Source organism: Dipodomys merriami, unplaced genomic scaffold, assembly GCF_024711535.1.
Source record: "Dipodomys merriami isolate MVZ:Mamm:240054 unplaced genomic scaffold, mDipMer1.0.p SCAF_14, whole genome shotgun sequence".
Classification (NCBI taxonomy): domain Eukaryota; kingdom Metazoa; phylum Chordata; class Mammalia; order Rodentia; family Heteromyidae; genus Dipodomys; species Dipodomys merriami.
Window position 1 is genome coordinate 19,647,304 of NW_027202715.1, and position 19,655 is coordinate 19,666,958.

General features: G+C 47.7%; 1 protein-coding gene across 7 annotated transcripts in view; it reads right to left on the minus strand.

Moving 5' to 3' along the window:
* The window catches only part of Hk1 (hexokinase 1), an 87,720-nt gene that overhangs the window by 17,211 nt on the left and 50,854 nt on the right, over positions 1 to 19,655 (minus strand). For 4 of the 7 annotated variants that reach the window (XM_070020938.1, XM_070020940.1, XM_070020943.1 and 1 more), the window contains 6 exons: positions 11,863 to 12,011; positions 8,666 to 8,785; positions 5,440 to 5,550; positions 4,811 to 4,910; positions 4,545 to 4,728; positions 299 to 454 (listed from right to left, as the gene is read on the minus strand). In XM_070020938.1, the coding sequence (XP_069877039.1) occupies positions 299 to 454; positions 4,545 to 4,728; positions 4,811 to 4,910; positions 5,440 to 5,550; positions 8,666 to 8,785; positions 11,863 to 12,011 (820 nt within the window). Of the gene's footprint in view, positions 1 to 298; positions 455 to 4,540; positions 4,729 to 4,810; positions 4,911 to 5,439; positions 5,551 to 8,665; positions 8,786 to 11,862; positions 12,012 to 19,655 lie in introns of those variants that run through there. The other 3 variants (XM_070020939.1, XM_070020944.1, XM_070020945.1) reach the window with 2 other exon arrangements.

The following is a 19,655-nucleotide window of genomic DNA, read 5'->3' on the forward strand; positions in this document are numbered from 1 at the left end:
AGAAAGAGGGAATTCCAGGAATTCAGGCCTGGGACTGAATTAGCCATGGGACTCTCCTGGACTCAAATCTTATTCATGTGTAATGTGCGCATGTAAAGATGCTTTCCTAACTAGGCAAGAAGCATTTGCTGCTATCTGAGTTCTCCTTTAAGAATACCTCACAAGTTGTCTACCATGAGACCAATGGAACGGAGGGGCTGAAGGAGGGGAGATGGACCTGGAAGCCTCCTCCACTTGGACTAAAGCCCAGTTCCCATCTCTGTCCCCCTCCACCAGAAGCCTTCAGGATGGTACCTACTTTTCTATGGCCTCCACATCACTGGTATTAAACTTCCCCCTGGTAAGCAGCTCCGGGGTGATTCGCCCTTCAAATAAGAGGCCCTCCTTGGCCATCTTGACCAAGATCAGCCGGACCAGCTCCCCCAGGTACAGGCCACTAACCATCTTCTCAAACCTGCAGGAGAAAAGCACAGGCACCTGTCAGGACTTCCTCTGCAGACACCTGTGTGATTGTGATGGGAGATCAGGATGCCATCTCCAGAGGCAGGCCAGGCAGGCCCAGCCTGTGTCAGGAGGATACAGAAGGGCAGGAGCGGACAGAGAGCTGAGCTCTGCCTGGAGGCAGGGCAATATTAGCATCTAGAATGGAGAAAACGGAACAGTATATGATCATCTCTTACAAAATTGTTGGCTGTAGTTTTACTTTTGTTGTGTTTTGAACAGGATTATGCTATGTAGCCCAGGTTGGTCTGGAACTCACCATTCTTCTGCCTCAGCTCCCGAGAGCTAGGATTTCAAGGGTGTACCACTATACCTAGCCTTATGCTGTAGTTTATGTTGTTAGAGATGGTAAATGCTAAGTACGCAGCCACACCAATCCCACTACATAAGCCCACGATCTTTCTCTTTTGTTTTTGGCAATATTAGGTTTTGAACTTAGGATCCCTCGCTTGCTAGGAGGATACTCTACAACTGAGCCTTAACACCAGCTCTCTTATGTTGTAATTTTTTTCCCTTTTCTACTGGTACTGGGAATTAAACTCAAGGCCTTATGCTCTCAGATTGCTTGCTCACAGATGGCTTTTCAAATCACTTGAGCCGTACATCTATCTAGTCTGTAATTTTGCAGCTTAATTAGAGCAGTCTTGCTCTTTTCTGCCCTGGCTGGCTTCTCAGATCTCAGCCTTCTGAGTAGTTAAGATTACAGGAATGAGCCACCAGCCCCCAAGTTATGCTGTGTTTGTTAAAGTCCTCTATCATAAACTTGGAGCCCCATGGCTCTATCATAAACTTGGAGCCCTCCTGGAGGAAGAAGATGGCAGGAGATTTCTCCCCACTTCTCAGCACAGAAAGGCAAATGTCTTCTCAGAGGAAAGGCAGCCACTCCCTAGAGGACTACTGTGAGGCATTTGTTGGTCACAGTCTTAACATTCATCTTCTTTCTATCTAAAAGGACCAAGAATTTGCTTTGAGAAACTGCTTCCTCCCTACTGATCTTCAGGGCAGGCTCTGAGTAGCTGAAGGCCAATCAGCTCATCCCACCAATGGGCCAAACCCAAAATAAACCAGCACTCTCAGCTCCCCAAGGGGAATGTAACATGATGGGTGACTCTGTTAGAGCCCAAGATGGAAACAGACACTTATTAAGGGCAAGAGCTAACCCAGAGCCAGTGAGCTAGGGCTAGATTCAGCCCTGGGCCCTGGCTAACCAGGAGCCAAGAGGAATCCCGGAGAGGGCAGACCACAGAGCAGACCCACATTGGAGGCCTCTCTTCTGAAGGAGCCTGCTGATGCCCCCAGGGCTGGCAGTGACATAGCAAAACAATCTGCTCCAGTCAGAGCCACAGCAGCCAAGGCTGCTGCTAGGACTTGAGGGCTGGCCTCACCCATCAACACACATAGAGCCTTGTTAGAAACACAGGCCTCGTTGTTCCAGCTTCTGGCAGGACCAGACAGGCCTGTCCAGACACAGCCAGTGGAGGATCCCTGGCAGGAGAGCGCGCTCAGTGCCAGCTGCCAGGCTGCCGGCAGGGCTCCTGTGTCATCAGTCCTTACAGAGCTGGGAACAGCCTGCCTATCAGGCTCACGCCGGATTCCACAACTGCCTCTTCATTCCCTGGGCTTCAACCTCCTTACCTATGTAGTCGGGAAAATGGCAGGGCCTTCCTCCAAGGTCACACAGAGACCATGAAGTCTCACGGGTCAAATTCTGTGCTGTCAGGTTAATAATGACCCTTCCTAGGTGTCTGTTACTATGTGTAAGGTCTTTACATATATTAATTTATTTTACTCCCATTATTGCTCTATAAGGTAGATATTAACTCATCCCCATTTCACAGATTAGGAAATTGAGGCACCAAGGAGCTGAAGAGCTTATCCATGGGCATTGCTAACACATGACCACCTCACATTTTCAATCCAGCTAAACTAAACACTACTGTGCTGCTACGCTGCTTGTTCCATGGATGGAGTCATTCAACAGCAACTGGACATCTGGCTCCCTCCCTACAGTTCTGCTCATCCTCCTCCAGTTTGCTTTCTCCCCAGGCAGCCTGATCCCTATTGGGCAGCATGATAGGAAAGAGTCAACACCAGCCTCCCAGTGCCCTCTGTACTGTTTATCATTTATCTAGAGGCACTCAGAATGATTATTCACACACTCAGATACCACGGCACCAGGCCCAGGCCCAGGCTCTGTCTCTTCCCGGGCTCTACCATCCTCATCTAGCTGCAGAAGAAGCCACAGCATTCTGCTGGGCCCTGCTCTGCTCAAACCAAAGGTTTGTGGAGACAGGCTCCCCTCCACCCCAGGGAAATCTGCCTCAAAATAACCAGACAACCCCGGCCACAGCCCAGCAGTGGGAGGCAGTGCAGTGGTTCTCCTGTCTTTGGTGAGCCCAGGGGGTTCTGAGCAGGCCCAGGGCCTACATACCAATTAGAGGTTCCCTTGGTAGCATAGTCAGTCCAGCTGCCAGCTGGCCAAATAGGCAATAAAAAAGAAAATAAGGTCAGGTGCCAGTAATGCTAACCAATTCAGGAAGCTTACAATCTGAGGATCATGGTTCAAAGCCAACCTAAACAGGAAAATCCATGAGACTCTGATCTCCAATTAACTACCAAAAAGCCAGAAGTAGAGCCATGGCTCAAGTGGTAAAGTGTTAGCCTTGAGAAAAAGAGGACCAGGAACAGTGCCCAGGTGCTGCGTTTAAGCCCCAGGACCAGCACACACACACAAAAAGAGGGCTGGGAAGGTGACTCAGTGGTAGAGCGCTTGCCTTGCATGCCTGAGGCCATGGGTTCGATTCCTCAGCACCACATAAGCAAAAAGAAAAAAGCCAGAAGTGGCACTGTGGCTCAAGTGGTAGAGCACTAGCCTTGAGCTGAAGAGCTGAGGGACAGTGCCCAGGCTCAAAGTTCAGGCCCCACGACTGGGCCAAAAAAAAAGAAAAGAAAAGAAAAGAAAAGAAGGAAAGAAGGGGACCAAAAGCCTACAGTAGAAGACAGGTACCTGACAAGAACATCAAAGACCTAGAAGATAAGGGTAAAAAGCATTCTTTTAGTTCGGGTGTCAAGGTTGAGGTTTTCAGTACCCAGGATGGTTCCTTCTACTGCCTCCAACAATCACCAATAAAAACAGAGATCACGAACGAAGACACACTGCTCTTGTGACAATACACTCCACCAAGGTATATAGTAGGTCCCCCTGAATCATTTACAAAATGGCCTGCAATGGTCCAGACCCCACCTGGTCACAGAGAGCCTTCACAACCTCTCATATAGTTAAATTTCGCCTTGGTTAAAAACTGGAACCACTCAGGAATTTCTATGATACTGAGGATGGGCCAGCCTTAGCCAACTGAACTGGAATTGGGAGACCAGGGGGTGCTGAGAGGGCTACTGAGGATCAATTTTTTTTTAAGGCCCTTACATAATTTTTCTGCAAACTCTAAATGGAAAATCAATCCCCAGACTATCCCTGATGGGCTTTGTCCATAACTGAGAAGAGAAACCTCTTAAACACCCTGCATGCTCACTCTGACAACCTCAAACTTTCAAACAAAGCAGAACACCCCAAACTGACATTAGATCCGAACTCAACAATTCTGGGCCCACTTTGCCCTGATATGGTGCCCTAGCAGTCAAATGAGCAAGTACCTTTCCCTAGCACAGGAGACCAACAGCTCTGAAGAACTTGATATACTGTGAAACAAAGACATAGGGAAGACCAGAGTCAGGCAGAAGCCGGGAGAATGGCACAAATATGCTCCAGCAAAAGCCTCTCACCAGCCGATTTCCAGGAATAGGTGATACAATTCAACAATTCCTCATCTCTTTTGTATTCTTTTCTTTTTCCTTCCTTCCTTCCTTCCTTCCTTCCTTCCTTCCTTCCTTCCTTCCTTCCTTTTTTTTGGTGCTGGTACAGGGATTGAACTCCAGACTGGGCCTGCTCAAGGCTGGTTTTATGTCCTCTCATCTCCCGTCCCCAATCTTCCATTCAGTGTCCCATGTCATACGTGAAGCTAGAAGCCAGGTCAAGGACTCACAGCTGCTTTCCAGGATTGAGAGATCCCCGGTCTAACTCTCTGTCAAATTCGGTACGGATGTCTTCCAGGGACCCGTCGTCCCCGAAGGCCCCCCACTCCGTGTTGATGCACATCCTGCCCTCGTCACCTTCCACCAGGTCGATGTGCCTTAGTTCTTCCATGTAGCAGGCGTTGGTGCCAGTGCCTGGGAGAGACAACATGGGAAGCTGCCACCATAGGAGCAGGCTGAGTGAAGGACTGGGCACAGGAGGAAAGGGGGACGTTACCAATGATCAGGCCAACTTCACATTGCTGGTCGTCATAGCCACAAGTCATCATGGTCCCCACCGTGTCATTCACCACAGCTACAATATTGGCATCATAGTCCTGGAGGCAGAAAATGAATGAGGGATCACCACATGCTCACACATGCAAGCACTCTCTCCCCAGCTTAGGGGCGTTTAGCAGGTACACTCGGGTTCTCCTAACCACCACTGCACTGATGAGGGGCACTGCTGGCTTTACTGCTACCAGGCCTGCAGTCTCCTTAATGATCCAGCTTAGGATTCTTTGGGGAGAGGATTTTGCACATGGAGCCACATTCCTCCACAAACCAGTGCACAAGAGGCTCCATGCCTACAAGAAGAGAGAATCTGTTCTTGTTCCAGCTCTGGCAGGCTGCACCTAGGACAGCAGCTCCCCACAGCCACAAGTCCTATCAGGATCATCCCTGCTCTCGGCTCTGCCCATGGGCATCACCTCTGAGAGCTCAGCACTGAATCTCATCTGGCCTGCCGCCACACTCTGCAGCCTCATCTCTCCTCTGCAAGGGTCTCAAACCACAGTACTACTGTCCCCCCAGAAGGACCTTAGTCCATTATAACAGCTTCCCCCTCCCATACCCCACTCTGCATACCCCAAGAGGAATTACCCCTCTCTTCTTGATGGCTTTATCCAACAGCTTCACCACATCTGCTCCTTCTACACCACTGGCTTTAAACCGCTTTGTCCAAGTGATCAGGATAGCCTGCAAGAGAGCACATAGGTGAGACAAGGGCCAGGAGCCCCCACACCCCATGACCTGGGGCTACTCCAGGACAGGGACAAAGCATAGTACCACAGGGCTTAAGAGGCTTCCTCCAGACCACATCCAGGGCAGAACCAGCTCTGTCCATCTCCTGCACCCACATGATGGATTTCTCTGGGAGCAACCATTCAGGTGAAAAAATTAGCTCCTAATCTCCAGCTAGCACCTGAATAACACCAAGGAGCCAGCTGGTATAGGAGTGCCACACATCGTGCAAATCTTCATGGGTAGCAGCTCTATGTATAGAAACACACTATTTAAAAGACAACAAGAAGCCAGCCCTGGTGGCTCATGCCTGTAACCCTAGCAACTCAGGAGGCTGAGGTCTGAGAATGATCATTCAAAGCCAGGCTTGGCAGCAAAGTCCATGAGACTCTTATCTCCAATGAGCCATCAAAAAGCCAGAAGTGGAGCTGTGAATCAAGTGATAGAGTGCTAGCCTTGTGCAAAAAAGATCAGGAACAACACCCCAGACCCTGAGTTCAAGCCCCAAGAATGGCAGAAAGAGGGAGGGGGAGAAGGAGGGAGGGAGGGAGGGACGGAGGTGGGGAAGGGAAGGAGGGGAGGGGATGGGCGGAACAGGAAAAGAAGGAAGGGAGCCATTCCTACTTGAGACTGCATTAGAGTGGGTGAATCCTTGGGTGGGTTTATGGTTCACTTAGGAAGAACCATAAACAACTATGGCTAAGCTAGGGGTTGCAAAGTCCCTGGATACTCTATGTTCTTCCCCTTGACCTTCACCCCCTAAAAAATTAAAGGTGTTAGGACAAGAATGTCAGTTCTATTCCAGTTCTCCTGACCATTTACCACCTGGCTGTTCTCTTCACTCCGCTGATATCCCCTCTGCTCATCCTGAATAGGAGGGCTAGTCTGAATCTGGACAATCTTAAGAGGCCCCAACTGGGTAACTGGGAGTATATACACTAGATCCCTGGCAGACCGCCTGGTCCAGCCTAGGAAGCCGTCCCCAGATCAGAAGCAAGGCTGGCAGGTGAGTCTCACCACTGGCTCCTTCTCAGCCCCCTGCAGGCACATCTGCTCCCCCTGCAAGCTCCTGTGCTAGTGAGGATTTCCCCTCCCCCCTTGGCCGCACCTCTGTCCTTGAACCACAGTGCCTTGCAGGATCAGGCCACATCCGCCACAGCAATTCTCTCCCAGGGCCTGGCCCAGTGCCCATGAGTCACTTATTCATCACTTAGGAGCCATTTCAGTCATCTGATCGATTGGTGAGTATCCCAGTGCAATTTGGTATTTTGAGAGAGAGGACATTCACATAATTTCTATTACAATATATTGTTATATTTGTTCTATTTTGTTATTAGGTACAGTTGTTTATCTCTTTTTAGGAATTTATAAATTCATAATAGGTATGAACATATAGAAAAAGATCTTTTGAGCTATGCACAATTTGGGGTGTGAGATACATCCTCCGCCTGTAAGGAAAACTGTTCCCCTTTGGGAAAGGGGAGACACCTAGAGGCCAAGTTGATCGGAATATGTTGCATGTGTAATAATGCTGGACACCAAAGGGAGCGTGGATGGCCACAGTAGTCTTAGATGGACCAAGGATGGGCCAGCAACTTCTCCAAGGCCTTAGGAGAAAATGATGAATAGAAGGTGGAACCTGAGCCGGGCACTGGTGGCTCATGCCTGTAATCCTAGCTACTCAGGACACTGAGATCTGAGGATCGAGGTTCAAAGCCAGCCCAGGCAGGAAAGTCCGTGAGACTCTTATCTCCAATAAATCACTAGAAAACTGGAAGTGGCGCTGTGGCTCAAGCGGTAGAGCACTGGCCTTGAGCTGAAGAGCTGAGGGACAGTGCTCAGGCCCAGAGTCCAAGCCCCACGACCGACCAAAAATAAATAAATAAATAAATAAAAAGAAGGTGGAGCCTGGGACCCTGCTCCAGCAGGGTCTTTCAAAGGCCTCTGCTCTCCATCCTGAAATGCAAGGTGTGGCCTGCTAGGCTCCCTGGACCCATTCTGATTCCTAGACTGTACGGATGGATGGGCTCTCATAATAATGGGGTCCAGGATGTGGCTCCCATGTTACTGTCCTGAAGTAAAGTAGGCCAGTTAGGAGCACAGGCCCTGTTCTCTCTCAGGCTGATAGATCTTGGGCAGGTTGCTAACCCTTCTAAGCCTCAATTTTCAGCCAAGAGGGGATAATCAGCACTTAGCACCGTGTTTAAAGATTATATAAGTTACCTGTGAAGTGCATGTTCAAACAGCCTGGCAACACAGTTAACCGTTAAATTCCAAATATGAGACTAATCACAGATGTGTGTGTGTGTGTGAAGTGCATGTTCAAACAGCCTGGCAACACAGTTAATCGTTAAATTCCAAATATGAGACTAATCACAGGTGTGTGTGTGTGTGTGTGTGTGTGTGTGTGTGTGTGTGTGTGTGTGTGTGTGTGTGTGTGTGTGTGTGTGTGTGTGTGTGTGTGTGTGTGTGTGTGTGTGTGTGTGTGTGTGTGTGTGTGTGTGTGTGTGTGTGTGTGTAAAAGGCATGGCCTGCATCTGCATCTGTCTGCATCTGTTCCTCTATGTTTTGGCAGCTCTTTGAGATATAAAACAAGGGCTTCAGAGGAGGTATGAGTACATCCTTGCTGAGCAGATAAACACTGTCAAACAAGAAGATGTTGTAACAAGTCACTCAGTAGCTCAACAACAGAAGCAAGGCCTCACTGGGGAAGGTGGCCTGACCCCTGAGGGGAGGAGGGTCCTGAGCAGACTCCCAGTCACCACAATATACAGCTCTTTCAAGATCACTTTTACACTGTCTCCATCATCACTGAACCTCATGAGTTTTCCTTCACCTGCTTGCACTAATAAGCAGTCCCCCGTACCTCTACCATGATCTGTCTCCACATATACATCAGCAAATTGAAAGAAAAAAAAAATGAATGACACCCAGTATGTCAGGCTCTTTTCTAAGAATATCACACACATGGACCATCCAGTAAACAAGGAAAAGTGGTGGAGAAAGAGGTTCACTAGCATTTCTACCCTAGGTGGCAGGGTAGCGCTCAACAGCCCCCGGTCATCCTTACCTCGTCTATTTTAGACTGTCGGCAAGGGAAAGAAAATGTGAACCCCACAGGTAAATTCTTGTCCTTGATCTTTCTTTTCTCCATGAAGTCCCCCAGGCACTCAGCAACATGATCGAATAGCTGGGAAGAGCAAGAGAGCACAGTCAGATGGGAGAAAAGGGACCTGGCATGTCAACTGGAAAATGTCCACAAAGAAAGGAGCACATCTCCCTGAGAGGCCCACCTCCCATCATGCCCAGAGACCCTGTCTGTCATGTGATAGACCCTATCTATGTGCCTGGCAGAGATGAGCCACCATGAGGCAGCATAGCTGTTGGGAAGCATCTCAAACCCTCAGAAGGAAATGGTCTTTCAGTGGTCTATGTGTCATCAGGCACTGGAAAAATTACAAACAATGGAAAAAAATCAGTGCATCTCTCCATGACACACTGCCCATGGGTCTCCATTGACCACCTAGGTGCAGCCATCTGGCTCCTCCTCTAAATTCTGCTCCCTCTTAATTCCCAGACCCTGACCCACTGCTGCGATGAGACAATCTTTAGACCATCACATTTTAAAGTCTTTTGCAAAAGAATAATATACACAACACCAAAAAAAAAAAAACAAAACCCACATCCTAAGGTCATTGGATTCCCACCTGTGTTACGCACCCACATCAAGCAACCCAAAGGGAGCTGGGGGTACAGCTTGTCTAGCATATACAAGGCCAGCCAGATTTGTGGGCCCACAGTCAGTATGCTTGACTTCTAACCCCAGGATTGATTAGTTCTGCCTGTTTACCTCATTTCCATATGGAAATGAGGCAGGGTATGCTCTTTGGTGTCTGAGTATTTGTCTTTGTGGACTGTTCACAAAGTATTGTCCACAATACCACTGCACACAGTATTTCTGATGTGGAAACACCATATCAGGAATATATGCTTGCTTCACAACACATGACGTGTGATTCATCAGGGGTGTAGACATCTTAGAAACCCACTAGACAGAGCCCAGAACATAATTCCATAGCTTCTGTGTGAAAAAATGCCCATGGATAACCAGCCATCTTCAGTGACACTGACATAGAGCTGCTCAGAGCCCAGGCAAGGGCAGCCAAAGTCACCCCAGCGGTGCAGTCCAAGCTCCCACACTAGGCCATCTTCCTTACAGGTCTTCTTGCACAGGCCTCCTTGACAAGGAGCTGTAGCTTATTATGGCCACTCTTAGCTTTTCAGTACTCCTGACCCAGCTTTCAGGTTGGACTCTGGTGCCAGGATAAAGGGAAATCTGGTCACCTTTTATGTAGGAACCTCATCCTGAGTCACTATTAAGGCAGATTATGGCATTGCTGATAGGAGATGTGCCGGTGCTCCCTGGAAGAGCTAAGCTTCCTGTGACCTATTTCACATTGATAAAAACCCATTACTAAGTCCCTCTGCACCCTTCCCCCCACCATCTGTACTGGACACTCCAGGCACCCTTGCTGCAGGCCAGCCAGAAGGAAGGGAGGAGGGCTGCTGGAAAGGCAGGGAAATATCCGGGGTTGGCAGGTGCAGAGTCACAAGGGCCCGGGACCCAGAGCCTGGATCCAAGCCAAACACAGCTCTCCACAGCACTCTGCTAAGAATTTCTGAGTATTTCCCATAATGCAGCTGCAAACCAGCCCAAGGAGGCAGGAAGCCACCCCTCAGCTGACCCAGGACTGGCTAGAAGAGCCACCAACTGCAGCCTCAAGCACATAAGATATCAGTCCAGCGACATCTGCTCACAGTGGCCCAGGAAGAGCCACCCAACAAGTGATACCCATTCCAGTGGCTGTGTATAAAGTAACTCACCTGCAGTAGACAGTGTCTCCATTCATGATCCCTGTGGTCTAAAAAGCTCTGAACCCAAACCCCAGGGAGAAAGTTCAAGACCACAACTGGTCCTCATTGACTCTTGGACAAAGAAAGACTGTGTGGTCTGGTCCAGGTCCCACCTAAACTAACTTCGAAAATAGTTCCAGGAGCCACCCACACTAACAAGAACAAAGAGGCAGCCAGAAGTGAAGTTTCCTGGGTTTCACCTCCAAGTCCATCCCAGAACCAAGGGGCCCTCCAGAGATCTCAGCTGTGAACCTTGGACATGTTCTCCCCACAGAAAACATCTGGCAAGCTCTCAATGGTTACCCTGCACTGCAGCACCAACACCGGAACAGCCTGGAGAGAGGCAAAGGCCCATGAACAGGCTCAAGGAACCTAGAGATAACTGAAAATAAGGAGAGTTGCAAAAATTCTGGTCACAGGGGCTGGGAAGGTGGCTCAGTGGTAGAGTGCTTGCCTTGCATGCCTGAAGTCCTGGGTTCGATTCCTCAGCACCACATAAGCAGAAAAAAAAAAGCCGGAAGTGGCGCTGTGGCTCAAGTGGTAGAGTGCTAGCCTTGAGCTGAAGAGCTGAGCGACAGTGCCCAGGCCCAGAGTTCAAGCCCCACGACCAGATCCAAAACAAAACAAAACAAAACAAAAAAAATTCTGGTCACAGGGTCCTGAGGAGATAGAGACTCACCACTCACAACCAGACAGGCCCTTCCTGGATATGCCCAAGGAAGGACAGGGCTCCTGCCTTGAAGACCCAGGTGAGGAACGAATGAGAGAGTGGATGGGCCAGCCTCAGGTACAGGGGTAAGATGAGAGAACAGTCATTTCTCAAAGCATAATTTGCTTTCTCTACTTGCCAAGAATCCATAGCAAGGAGCTCCAATACCCAAGCTGTGAACCTTACTTGTGCCCAACAAGGCTACAGCCTCTCCACAGGGCAAGACCCAATGGCTGTGCTAAACACTGTGCTAGGGAACCCACACAAATCTTCTAGCCAAGTGCCTCCCTCCCAGCTCCTTCACCCTGCCCCACTCCCATCCCACCAGTTTACCCAGACATTGGACAGCTTTTCAGGCACAAGCTAGACCTACCCTTCTACCCAGGAGTCATATACATACATACATACATACATACATACATACATACATACATACATACATACATACATACATACATACATACATACATACATACATACACGCATGCATGCATACATGCATACATACATACATGTGTGTGTGTGTGTGTGTGCACTATGCTAGACTCCATTAAACTATGAGAGGGACTCAGAGCACCAGCGATTGGCAGTCTGGTCCTCAAAATGCCCCAGATGACACCCACCTGAAGGACACAGGGACCTACCTGGCTTCCACTGCCATGCACAATGTTCTCTGGAGTGTCGAAAGCTTCAGACTCCATGTGAACATTCTGGTTCTTCTCATGATTCACTTGCACCCTCAGAATTCGGAAGGAAGATCCACCAAGATCCAAGGCTATGAAATCTCCTTTTTCTGCAGAGGGATACAACAAGTGTCACATCAGATTTAAATATCAGGAGGGGAACACATGCCAGGCCACTCCTGGTCTGCCTCTACTTGTCTGCCTCTACCCGCAGAGCAGGAATCATGTGACCATCCAAGCCCTGTCCTGTAAGAAGTAGGCAGAGAAGCTCTACCTAGCCAGTGAACTGAGACAGGAAGGGCTTCAAGCAACCAACATCCCAGCTTCCAGCAGAGGAAGTAATACAAAGATTCACCTCCTCTTCCTCTAATTTCTCACCCCATTTCAAAGCCAGCCCTCCTGTATCCACAGAAAATCACAAAGGATTTCACTCAGAGACAATATTACACCTGAGGTATGCCCTGGGGTCCTTCCAGGTGGCTAAGCTAGCCCACTAAGTTGTTTTTTCATGATGTGCTAACAGGAAATCCGCATCATACCCACTTTTAGGTGTTAAGTACATTTACCATGTTGAGCAACCATCATGATTTATTTCCAAAAGTTTTCACCAACCCAACAGAAACCCACGAAGCATTAAGCCATAATTCCCACAGCCCCACCCCTCCCTGGCAGCCGGCATCCACTTGCTGTCTCTGCATCTTGCCTGGATATCTTCTAGATATTTTATGGATAGAGTCAGACACTAGTTAGTTGTCTTTTTGCCTTCATGACTGGCTTCTTTCACTTAATAAGATGGTTTTAAAGTTCACCCATGTTTTAAAGTCCATCCACATTGTAATATATACTAGCATTTTCGTTCATATTTGTGTCCAGATACTACTATGCCTGGATATGGTGGTTTCTATTTCTCTGTTCACCTGCTGCTGGGCACAGGCTATTTCCCCACTTGGCTATTCTAAGCAATGCTCTCGTGAGCACTGGCTCACAGGGTTCTGTGGGGGCATGTTTTCATTTCTCTTGGCTACAGCTACCTAGGAGGAGAACTTCTATGTCAAATGCTAAAGCATGTTTAGCTTGAGGAGAAATTGCCCTGTATTCCAGAGCGGCTGTAGCACTTTCCAACCCTCCAGTTTCTCAACATCTTCCAGAATCATCCGCAACTGTCGTTTATTTCCACTTGCATTTCTCTGAAGACTAATGGTATTATTCAGCAGCTTTGCTCCTGCTTACTAGCCATTCAGACACCTAATCACTTATTCAGATCCTTTGCTCACTTAAAAATTAATTGAAGCAAATGTACTCATTACCTTACTCATGTAACTGTAACCCCTCTGTACAGTATCTTTACAATAAAAAATATATAATAAAAAACTGATTGAAGCCAGGCACCAGTGGCTCACGCCTGTAATCCTAGCTACTCAGGAGGCTGAGATCTGAGGCTAACAGTTCAAAGCCAGCCCAGGCAGCAAAGTCCATGAAACTCTTATCTCCAATAAACTACCAGAAAACCAGAAGTGGCGCTGTGGCTCAAGTGGTAGAGCACTAGCCTTGAGCTGAAGAGCTGAGGGACAGCTCTCAGTTCAAGCCCTATGACCGACCAAAAAAAAAAGTAATAATAATTGAGCTGGTGCTGGGCACTGGTGGCTTACACCTGTAGTTCTAGATACTGAGGAAGCTGAGATCTGAGAATCAGGTTCAAAGCCAGGCTGGACAGGAAAGTCCGTGAGACTCTTTTCTCTAATTCACCAAAGTGCCAGAAGTAGAACATTTGGCTCAAGTGGTAGAATGCTACCCTTGAGCAGAAAAACCTCAAGGACAGCTCCCAGGTCCTGAGTTCAAGCCCCAGTACTGGCATAATTTTTTGTCCTTGTTGTTTTAGCCAGTCTGGTTTCCTTGAGCTTTCTGAAACAATTTTTAATGTAATGATTGATTTTTGTTCACAAAAATTTATATACAGCTCACCATGCTTGAATTTGATTAATCTGAGATTCAAAAATAGCATGAGAAAAAGCCATTCAAGCATGAGGTGACAGAGGCTAGGAGGGCCAGCTTAGTCAGTATCCCTGTCCAGAGAGAGCAGAAAGGGCTTACCAACCCTGGTCAAGAAAGAAGTAAATTGTGAAAGGTCAGGCTGCACCTCCACAAGACACAGAGCCTGACAATTTTCCAGTGGTAGAGAAGTAAACTACAATCCCTGCTGCACAGAGATCAGGAAGGGATCTGGCTTTAGTGTTCTCATCCCATTCTCCAGAGTTCCTTTGTAAACAGGCATAGATCCGTGGGGTCAGAGCAGGAAGGGTGATCGTCATGAGATGCCAGAACAAAAAGAAAGACTAGAAGCTTTGCACACCTTCAAATGAGGGCCGATGGATTTGAGGGCCTCAACAGGCCCTAATGACACCCCATCCCAAGTGATGCACAGTGCCAAGGGGTGTCTCTCTCAGCCCCTGACTTTTTTCCTGATACGACCCTGGCTCTATGAGAAGGTGAGTTTTGAGGTTGCTGAAAAGAAACCACACCTCTTTTGAAAAATCACTCAGCCTAGGAAACACTGGGAAAATATTAACTTACCTCCTCAGTTTATGGGTAAAGGAAGCACCAACCAAACCAGTCATACCTGTGGCCAGGCCAAGGCAATGCCTTCCTTCTCTCCAACTTGCAAGCACCCTGATTCTCATTATGTTGTACATGTGTATTTCTTATCCTCCATAGTTGAGTGATAAGCAACCTGGAGCCAGGACAATTTCACCTGTTATCTCCCTCCGCTCTGCTCCTCACAGCAGAGTCCTGCAGACCCCAGGCAAGCACAGTGACTAAAACAGGCTACAGGAGGGCAGCCTCATCTGTCCCACAGCCTGGTCACTGGGTAAAGGACACCAAGCTAACACTTGCCTTTTGGTAAATTCCATGGGATGTGTAGCATTCAAGTAAGAACACAAAAGCCATAATTCTCCACAGCTTCCCAAGGTAATAGAAAAGTGGCCATTTAAAAAAATCTCTTCAGCTCATATCCTTCCTGTTTTCCACCCATGAGGCTGGGGTGGAGCTGGCCCTGCCCCAGTTGCACGGGTACCAAGGTGTGACCCAGGCTCACGTTCTCAGCCATGCTGATTGGCTTAAGATGGACACATACCCAAGTTAACCAGTCATGGTTCTGCAGGGACCAACGCTAAAGGACCAAAGCCAAAGGGGAAGATATGAACCCCTTGCCCAACTATGTCCACCATTATAAGGGGAGAACATGTGGACTGCGAATGAAGCCAAGACAAGGACTGTGGGGTTGAGCCAAAGAGTCAGAGACAGAGAAGTTCCTGGACACAGAAGCCAGCTGAAAATCAGACAACCTAAATTCCCCTACCCACACCACCCCACTTTTGTTGTTGTTTTGGTTTGGTTTAGTTCAGCTACAATCAGAAGGTTCCCAAGTTTAATATTGTTTTTAGGGAAGGAATATCCCAAAATACCCTAGTCTCTCTAACAAGAGGAATCTATCATCCCCCTTTTATCTCTCAGTTCAGTTCCCTAAGTCACAGTGAAGGAGTATAGTCATTCCATGGTAGAGGAACCAAATCTACAGCCTGAGGGCTCACCCCACTTTATGTGGAATAGAGGGGAGAGAATCTGACTTGGCTTCCCCTTTTCTCTGCTTCCTCCTCCAACAGCCAATGAATTCCAGAAACCTGCATCCTTACTGCTAGGCTTACACAAAGCAGGTGGACAGAGGAAAAGACCTTCCCAAGGAACTCATACAAAGTCACTTACTAAACTTCAATAAGGACAACAACGACAGGACCCAAACACTTTCTTTCGACCCTGATGACAGTTCTGTGAACAGCAGCCATTACACACAGCTTAGACAGAGAAAGGGAGGCTCAGGGAAGTGATTTCGCCAGGGTCATTCAGAGACAGAGGGACAGCACCAGAGACTCAGTCAGGCTTTTCGACTTTTACTTTATTGTGTTTTGTTTGACTTTTGACTTTAAGCCTCTTTTCTATAGCATTAACTTGCTCTTCAAATCTTGGTCTCAGACCTGCCTTTCTGCTTTCTGCTTGCTCCTTCTCCTCACATTTCCCATTTCCACTGAAGCCAGAAGAGCCACTCTTCACGCCTCATTAAGCACCACACCTGGAAAGCCTGGAGACTCTCTACATCCTAATGACAGCCATTATTAAGAGCAAATGATAGAAAACAAACACAGGGACAGATGTCTCTCCAGTCCAGGGCTGTGCTGGAATATAGTGCAAACACAGATCATGCCTTCATCAAGTACCTCTCTCTGCCAAAGACATTCTTTCCCTCTTGTCTGCAAGCCAGCCCTGATGAGAACAGCCATCCACAACCCACCTAGAACACAGACAAGCAGATTTCACAGGTGGAGACAACTTACAAAACGATCCAACTCTCCTTCCAGACAGGAAACCTGACATACCCCAAAGGCCCCAAAAGAAAAATCTTTCTTCCTTTGGTTGGAATGTCGGACTATATAGACAGGGTCCCAAAATATCTATGACCATACCATGCCCAATGTGGTAGGGTATGCCTGCAATTCAAGAGACTGACAGGCAAGAGGACCTAAAACTTGGAATTAAGCAATACACTTTCTCAAAATAATAACAATAATAAATATATACTGTGAAATTTATGTAATCAATTTTAATAAAGGAATTAAAAATAATGATAATACTGCTAAAAGAAAAAGGAAAAATCAATGAGCACACAACTATAAATCATTTTGCTTTGCATGAAAAAGAGATGGCATATCAAAAGATTCCAGGAAGTATTCCTCTTTCAGAAATACCATGCTATGAACAATTCAACAGTATACACCCTTAAAAAAAATGAATCAGGGCTAGGAATGTGGCTTAGTGGTAGAGTGTTTGCCTAACACACATGAAGCCCTGGGTTCGATTCCTCAGTACCACATAAACAGAAAAAGCCAGAAGTGGTATTGTGGCTCAAGTGGTAGAGTGCTAGCCTTGAGCAAAAGAGGTTCGGGGACAGTGTCCAGGCCCTGAGTTCAAGACATAGGACTGGAAAAAAAAAAGTGAATAATCCAGCCAGACACCAGTGGCCCACACCTGTAATCCTAGCTACTCAGGAGGCTGAGATCTGAGGATCAAGTGTTGAAGCTACTCCAGGCAGTAAAGTTTGTGAGACTCTTTATCTCCAATTAACTACCAAAAAAGCTGAAGTAGAGCTGTGGCTCAAGTGGTACAGCACTAGCCTTGAGTATAAGCCCCGGAATTGGCACAAAAGGAAAAAAAAAAGATAATCAAAATAAATTATGTAACTTGAAGGCAGGGACAGGAGGGGAAAATGGGTGAGAACAAAGGAAGGGATAATACTGACCAAGAAGTATTATACTCATAACCTCATTTATGGAATTAGAACTCCTTTGTACAACTACATAATAATAAGAACAATCTAGCTAGCATCTATAATACCCTTATTGATGAATAAGAGGAAGAAAGAAAAACAGGGAGGGCAAAACCTACTTCAAGAAACTGTCCATTAAAACAGGTTCCAAGGGGAAAAAAAATAATTAAAAATGAGCTGGCACATATTAGAAGGTGTGGTTTTATCAGGTGGGTTTTAAAATCAGGTATATTTTTCCGAAATCTTTCTGAAAAGTCAGCAGTTTGAAAATTCTGAGTCCAGAGTCAGTGGGCAAGAAAGGGAAGGTGGGCTTCTCCCAGGAGGAAGGCTTCTCTTCCAAGCCAGGGAAGCTCTCATCCTCAGTGGTTTGGGATTACCACTCATTCTGTGGCTAATTACAGAAGAGTGATTAACAGTATCACAGACTTCCTACTAAACAGACCCAGGAAGTTCCGGGAGAACAGAGGAGCCTGGGACCTCAGAAGAGGATGCAGAGGAGGGCCTCACTTCCCTACAGGCCAGGGATAGGAAGGGGTCCTTGGAGCCTGTATCAATGCCTCGGTGCCTGTAGGGACCACTGCACCTGGAATGTAGCCCCAGGGCACATGAACAGAGCCCACCTAGAAATATCAGGAACTGTCAACAGAGAGAAAGGCTATGGGTGGGTCTCCAGTTGTAGTGTTGTCTCCTCAAAGGTCCATGGAGATCGTGACCCCTCATAAATGTAACCTTGTTTGGAAATGGGCTCTGCAGAAGGGATCCTATCCTCTCTATGACTGGCATCTATGACAAATCACAAGGTCCCACTCTCCTGTGCACTGAAGGCTCCCGTGAGCTGGAGCTTTGGTTTACCCCCTCCTGTTCTCCTCCTGCTGTGGTTTATAACGCTGGTCAGTGCTTCTAAAAGGTCCTAATAGTTGGCCCTATCCACTTGGCAGGAGTCAGGCTCAAAGGAGGCCCAGGCTGCTGGTTCCCAGTCCACAATCTATAATAGGGTTTCCCAAGATGGACCTACGTGTGCTATTATCACATTTAAGACACCATGGATTGTAACACACCGCTATCTGATATAACATTAACAAACACAAGCCAGGCAAGGTAGAGCATGTCTGTAATCCCAGCCAAAGCTGGAGGATCAGACCCTATCTCAAAAACAAAATACAAACAAAAGGGCTGGGAGCATGGGGGAGTGGTAGAACACTTCAGTAGCAGTGTTTCAAGCCCCAAGTTCCAGAAATGCTGCCAATGACAATTATGAGACTGCTATGTAAAATTGTGGATTTCAGAGATGTTTATTTAAATTTTAAATAGCATGAGGGTTTCCAAATAGATAAAATATAACAAATGATACTGAGCAGAAAAAGTTATGCCAACTTCAACAGGTCCGGTCATATTTTAAGACCTTCAAACCCTGGAAATGGTTAATGGAAAGAGTGAAGAGAGCATCCTCTGCTGACCTAGGGTCTTGGAGGAGAACTAACAGGAAGGCAAAATTCAAGAGGAAAGACAAAGAGGTGGCTCCTCCACCGCTTCCTCCTCTCTCCCCGTGGCTGGCCACACAGCACCAGGTGCCTGCTGGGATCAGGTATCCTTCAGAGCCCCACCCCAGCAGGTGCTCTCCTGGGCAGGTTCTCTCTGGGAACTGCACCCAACACCTTCCCTCCCTCCCCGCTCTCTTCCCACACAAGGATATGTGTGGGAAAGAGTGAGACTTAACTGCAGGGGTCTCCACTCCCCAGCCACAGGCACAGGAACACCCAGGGCCCAGCACACTCCCATCATCTGTTAGCCAGAACCCCTTCAGGACTATTTCAAAGCTGAACTGCTATTAACCAACTCAAAGTAATGAAAGAGCAGAAGTAGAGGAGGTTCTTATATCACTTCTACAGAGGCCCAGGCTATAGAAGCCTAGGCCTGTGCCTAAAGTGAGACCCATCAGCCAGAGCTGGGAGTAAACAGCACACACTGTTCACCAGCAACTCTTGGGACTTCCAAGGTTAGTCTCAGAGCTCTCCCCTCTGTGACCAGTCTGCATACACCTTGCACAGTACTTACTTATCCTCTGTAACAACAGCAGCTGCACCAGCTGTGGCTATCCTAGTGTCCATGTATAAGCAGCTTTGAACAGGAGCCTCTTAGACAAGACTGAACTGAGGCCTCCAGAGCAGGGAAGAAACAGAGCATGAAGGCCATACTCACAGGCATGTGCTCACAACATCACTTCCTCATAACTTCATCCCCCCCACACCTGGCATCAGGTGAGCCCCAGCCTAGAGGAAAGAGCAGATTGCAGGGAATTCCTGTGCAGGTGCCAAGCTGGGGCGGGCACGGCATCCACCTCTGCCAATTAATGACTATGGATTTAGCTGAGCAGGAA